The sequence below is a fragment of the Buceros rhinoceros genome, unplaced genomic scaffold, assembly GCF_000710305.1.
Source record: "Buceros rhinoceros silvestris isolate BGI_N320 unplaced genomic scaffold, ASM71030v1 scaffold11145, whole genome shotgun sequence".
NCBI classification, from domain to species: domain Eukaryota; kingdom Metazoa; phylum Chordata; class Aves; order Bucerotiformes; family Bucerotidae; genus Buceros; species Buceros rhinoceros.
In genome coordinates, this window is record NW_010412526.1 from 81,864 (window position 1) to 86,978 (window position 5,115).

Below are 5,115 nucleotides of genomic sequence, written 5' to 3' on the forward strand. Positions count from 1 at the left end.
ACCGCTCTTGTCTTTGGTATCTGACAGTGTTTTTGTCTTCAAGTGGATCTCGATCTGGTTATCGAGTCACCACCAGACAACAGGAAGGGCTGAAGTCCATCCAAGCCAGCAGACAGACTTGCTGTGATGTCGGTGAGTTTTGTATGGGACTCTATGTTCAAGAGCAAGCAACCTCCTCCAGTTTTCTGCTTGTACGTACGTGACCCTCTCCTCACTACCCCCAGTGCTAAGGAAATGTTTTCAAATGCTTCAGAATTCCAGGTGAGTTTCACCGCATCGATTACTGGAGATTATGCAGGGCACAGTACATCAGGGATCTAAGAAATTAACTTTTTGTTGTTGTTGTTGAGCATCAAGTATCAGAAAATACAACTCACCAACACACTTAAAGCTATGCAAGCAGTTTACAGGAAAGCCTCTTGTTGGAAGGGGAGACGGAGAGGGGAGGAAGGGAAGCTCTCTGCCCACAGTCCCTGTGTCTCAGTACAAGTATTTACAGACTGTCAGAGCCATTACACCGTTCTTGGCTTAGCTGAGACATAAGCGATTCCCAAAGAGGTCAGGTACATCAGCAGAGGTAAAATTCATCAAGATTAAGTTAAGCTTAACTTTGTAACAGCAGCCCATAAAGATAGCAAGCAACTGAAGAACTGCTTCATTGCGTCTCCGCTGGGAAGTGGACAGTGGGCACCAGGTGACATTCAGAAGCTCATGGAGCTGGACTACCCCTGCAACACGGACTGGGTTTGAGTTTGCAGGACGTGCCAGAAACTGAATTTCAATTTCTTCTGCTCATCCAGGTAGACCAAAGAGCAACACATCACTGGGTGGTTGCGCAGATGCCAAGAGCTGTCACTAATGGCCCCCCCGCTTGTAATGTCAAACTGGCAGGGACCACTCCAGGTGATCTTACCCTCAGAGTTGGGCTCTGCAATTCACCCCATGGAAAGCAGTGCCCATCTTTAACTTGCTTCCTATCACAGCTTATCAGAAAGGGTGCTTTTAACTGTCAAAACCCCCTAAACCCAAATATACCACCTTCTCAAAACCCCTGAGACTCACTCCAGGAGACGAAGCAACAGTACAGTCTAAGGAAAGAGCAGTTAAAATCACTTCTCCAAGGAAGACGTGGTAGGAATGTGCCAGTCCTCCTCCTGTCCTGTAAACAAACTTTCAAAAGTCAACTGATGACATTTTAGAGTCTTTACACCTATTTTGTATCGTGTCTTGCTGTCACCTTTGTCCCTGGGCGTTAAGTGCCAAGCGCTGGAGGGTCCCTCCTCACCAGTAGCCGGGAGGCGGGGTGACATTCTTACCTGACATTGTCATGCTTCTGGATGTAGATCTTATGAAACATCATGTCTTCCTGCTTGGCATTAATGTCAGCTTTCATCTCCATGGCAACGTGTCGAGGAAGTACAGAGAGCAGGAGACGCTCCTGTGGAGTCAGACAGATGAACCAATTAAAGCACCTGCTGCCCAGTTAACAAACACGCTTTGTTCCTTACTGGGGAGAAATGAGTCATCACTTTGGGGAGAGATGAGCATACCAGAGCAAAACGGTCTCCGTAAACCCGGTAGCTGATCCCCTAACAAGTCCTATGCAATTATGTCCCAACCCCACAATAAGAGTTCAAGGGTTTTAGAAGAAAAACTGAGATTTCACCCCAGCTGTACTGGGCTTGTGATTCAGGGTTGCCAATTCTTGCAAAGGAAGGAGCCATGCAACTCAAGGAGTGACCACGCACCGTTCTTGGAAGGACTCTGACCTCCCACACAGCCTCTCCGCGCCACCACAAAGTCCTCCTTCACGTAACGCCAGAGGACTGACACCTCAGCACCCTTGGGCACCGTTTGAAGTTCCTTATGTCCTAGCTCATCACTTAAGCACATTTCCCCCACAGGCACAAACCTGCTCCTAGCAGCTAAAAAGCCAACAGGAATGCGCTGACAAAACCAGCATGAAAAGCGAGCCCGACTGTGAAATGTAGTATTTTACTCAAACCCGCTATGAATGCTCCATCGCAGTAAGAGCTGCACCCCCACCCCTCACCTCCAAGGGTACTGTCAATAACCACCCCGCCCTCCGCAGTTCACGGCTCTCCACCCTTGCTCGGCGCTGTTATTTACTGACAAGAGCTTCAGGGTGACTCTCCTAACGTCGTTTTGTAAGCTGTTCTGCATACAGATTTGCACGCTGAGGCAAAAATTAGTTTCGTGACAAAATGATGACTTTTTGCTGAAGGTCCTAAAAACAGACACAAAGGCCTTTTCTTGTTACTATTCTGAATTTGGTGCCAATCTCGCGTGGAAGCCGTAGAATTTACGGGAGCAGATAACACGCGCCCTACGGATGCTCTCGGGTATTTCAGGAATCACACCTGCGAAACGCTGCCTGGACCCGCAGCTGATGCCTGCTCCCAGCCCGCACAGTTCACAAGAGGTTTTTGCTCTGGCTGAAGAAGGTGGGGAGCATCTCCCTTGGGAGCAGCTCTGCTGTGGCCCAGCCTGCAGGCAGCGCTCTGGAAGAGCTGCAGCATCCCAAACACTTGTGCCACTCTCACCTTTATTTTTTTTTACCTGCAGTGAGAAGAAGGAAGAAAAGGGCCTCCTGTCCTGACATGCAGCCACGATGCGGTGTAAATGAAGGTCCCTGACCTTACTCAAGAGCTCATGAGTTCCCCAACGCCCAGGGAACAGCAGGGCTCAGGGGCAGTTCTGACTCAGAGGGGTCGGCTCTGCTGCACTAACAGCTGGTGTCACCAAACCCCCTGCCCGCTGCAGGGATGGGCACATGCCTGGGTTACAAAACTGAGTTCTGTCTGAAAATTCCCCACTTATTTCTTCCTCTGAGGAGAGGGGGGACCCAGAGGAAGCTGAATTCACTGGAAATGGGCTCAGCGTGCTCTGAGACATTTTACAGTCAGTGGCGCTGCCCAGCATTTCTTCTTCTTCTCCTTCCACGTGTCCCTTCAAGAGATTGGCTTCTTGCCTCCCGTCTCTGAAGAGGTGGTAATAACACCGAAGTGTTGGAGGGATTTCTCTCGCCTCTGCAGCAGCCCTGACACGACACTTGTTTTTAAAGCACTCCCACTCCCGTTAGTGCACTGCCAGGTGCTAGCAGTTACGGGGAGTTTTTTAAAGCCCGTGAATCACACACGTGTCCCCAGGCTTCTGTCAGCTCTTGGGGCGCTCCTTGAGCGCCAATGCACAACATGTTTGGCTGCCTTCCGGAGCGACTGGTGTATGCCCTGTTGTCATTTGCATTTGGTAATAGGCGTCCCCACACGTGGGAAAGCTGCTACTCTACGTGTGATTTAACACATCCTCCAAACAACTCCCTGCTCGATCGGAGGTTCAGGGGCACCCACAGGTTAGGAATGTCCCCTGTAGGCGCACAAGCGTGGAGGGATGGGTTTTTTTTTCACTTGCCTGCAAAACACCTTCAGGGGACAGAGTTTCTCTTCCTAGTATTTCAAGAGATTTTCACATACATTTCTGGGTAACTTCTGCTGCTCTTCCTGACTCCACAGACACTTGGCAGATTAAATCACCAATATTTTCAAGGCACCTGAGACCCCCGGGGGATGAACTAACAGGGTGCTGAACCATCACTGATCGGGTAGTGAGATGGATTTATCAAGTGAAATAGCTGCACGTAGCGCAACATCCCTTCATGCAGCAGCTCGTTCGGAAGTTGAGCTGCATTACAGAGTTGGCTGTTATCTTTGTTCTGTTCGTTGGGAGCATCGCATAACTGAAAATGACCTCTGAAGATAACAGGAGGAGGCTGCAGCAAATGGCTTTCTGAGGCACAAGTCATGTTAGGAGATCTTCAGAACAGCAAAACCCCCATACGTTTTATTTCAAATGGAGCACAGCAGTGAAAGCCTGCACTAGAGCAGAGTTTTCCTTTTGCTATAATGACTATAAAGTGCTGCAGCTCTCGCTGTAAAATCACTTATTATGCACCAGCGAGGTGACTGGGACTGCTGTTTTACAAGTATAACAAGGCAGTATTCTGAACCTGATTAAAAAAAGAACAACAAATTCATACACAATTCTCCCTTCAAAATAAGCTGCAAGTATAGTTACACTGAATTATGCATGGAACAGATGCACCTCGAGGAGCACTGGGCTCGAGAACGGGAGCAGAGGAAGGACTACGACACAGATCTGTTCCGTCTACACAGGTACACGTAGATGTAATGCTCTACTACGTAGAGGTTTTGACCGTTTATGTCATACTTTCCCAAGATGACCTTGAATGCAAATATTTATTGTCTGGAGACTATCCATTTGTCCTCCAGATTAATAACACTAACTTTTCACCACAAGTGATGCAGAGGTGAAGAACAGGAGAGAACAACTTTTCAGAGACAAAAGACAAGCCATGTTAAATGTAAAACTGTGCGATAACCCCTCTCTTACTCAAATCCTAAGGGTTTGCTCACTACAGATGGTGGAGAACACCCAGTTTTCCATCCAGGAGTATTTTATTCTGGACAAGTAACAGCGGTTCCTGTTACGGCCCTGCTGTAGGTTATCTCACGTAATGAAATCACAGTAAGTTTCTCTTCTGCGTTGGGCATTCTGGATTTTTATTTACTTCCCTGCTAATTCAGGGTGCTGCTAGATGCTTGACAAAGGAAAACACACATTTCTTTGCCAGAGGTAATCTGCTTGTCTGTAACAGAGACCAGCACACGGGAGCACCATCGGATCTCCAGGCACGGGCAAGCAGCAGGAGCGGTGTTGGGCTGTGCAGCTGTCTTTCCCTCCAGCCCTGTTTGGAGACAAGCCCTCTCAGAGGAAGGCTGAGCTGCCCTTATCTGTGTCAACTGTCACCTCAAGATTATCTCAGGATATCCTGCACAGGGATGGAACTGAACTGAACCTGGAGGTCAGTGCCACCGCGAGTTGAAGCAGCAAACAACCTTATGAGGACCCACAGTTACTACTGGAAGCACCGGAGTGTACTTCTAAGCGACTGGCTTTGAGCCAGGTTTTCCTGATGTCCTGGCTTTCTTCTGCATGGTACAGAGCTTTCCAGGGAGGGGGACAAGGAAAAGGCATAAAGCGAGGGCCTTTGCCAGGGCCTGTTTCATGAACCGC

At 48.7% G+C, this 5,115-nt stretch overlaps 1 protein-coding gene across 1 annotated transcript in view; it reads right to left on the bottom strand.

The window, feature by feature from the left end:
* ADCY5 (adenylate cyclase 5) overlaps window positions 1-5,115 on the bottom strand; it is a gene marked incomplete at its 5' end in the record, with an annotated part of 83,590 nt that overhangs the window by 76,892 nt on the left and 1,583 nt on the right. The window contains one exon of the mRNA XM_010136445.1: window positions 1,317-1,438. Within this exon, the coding sequence (XP_010134747.1) occupies window positions 1,317-1,438 (122 nt within the window). The remainder of the gene's footprint in view (window positions 1-1,316; window positions 1,439-5,115) is intronic.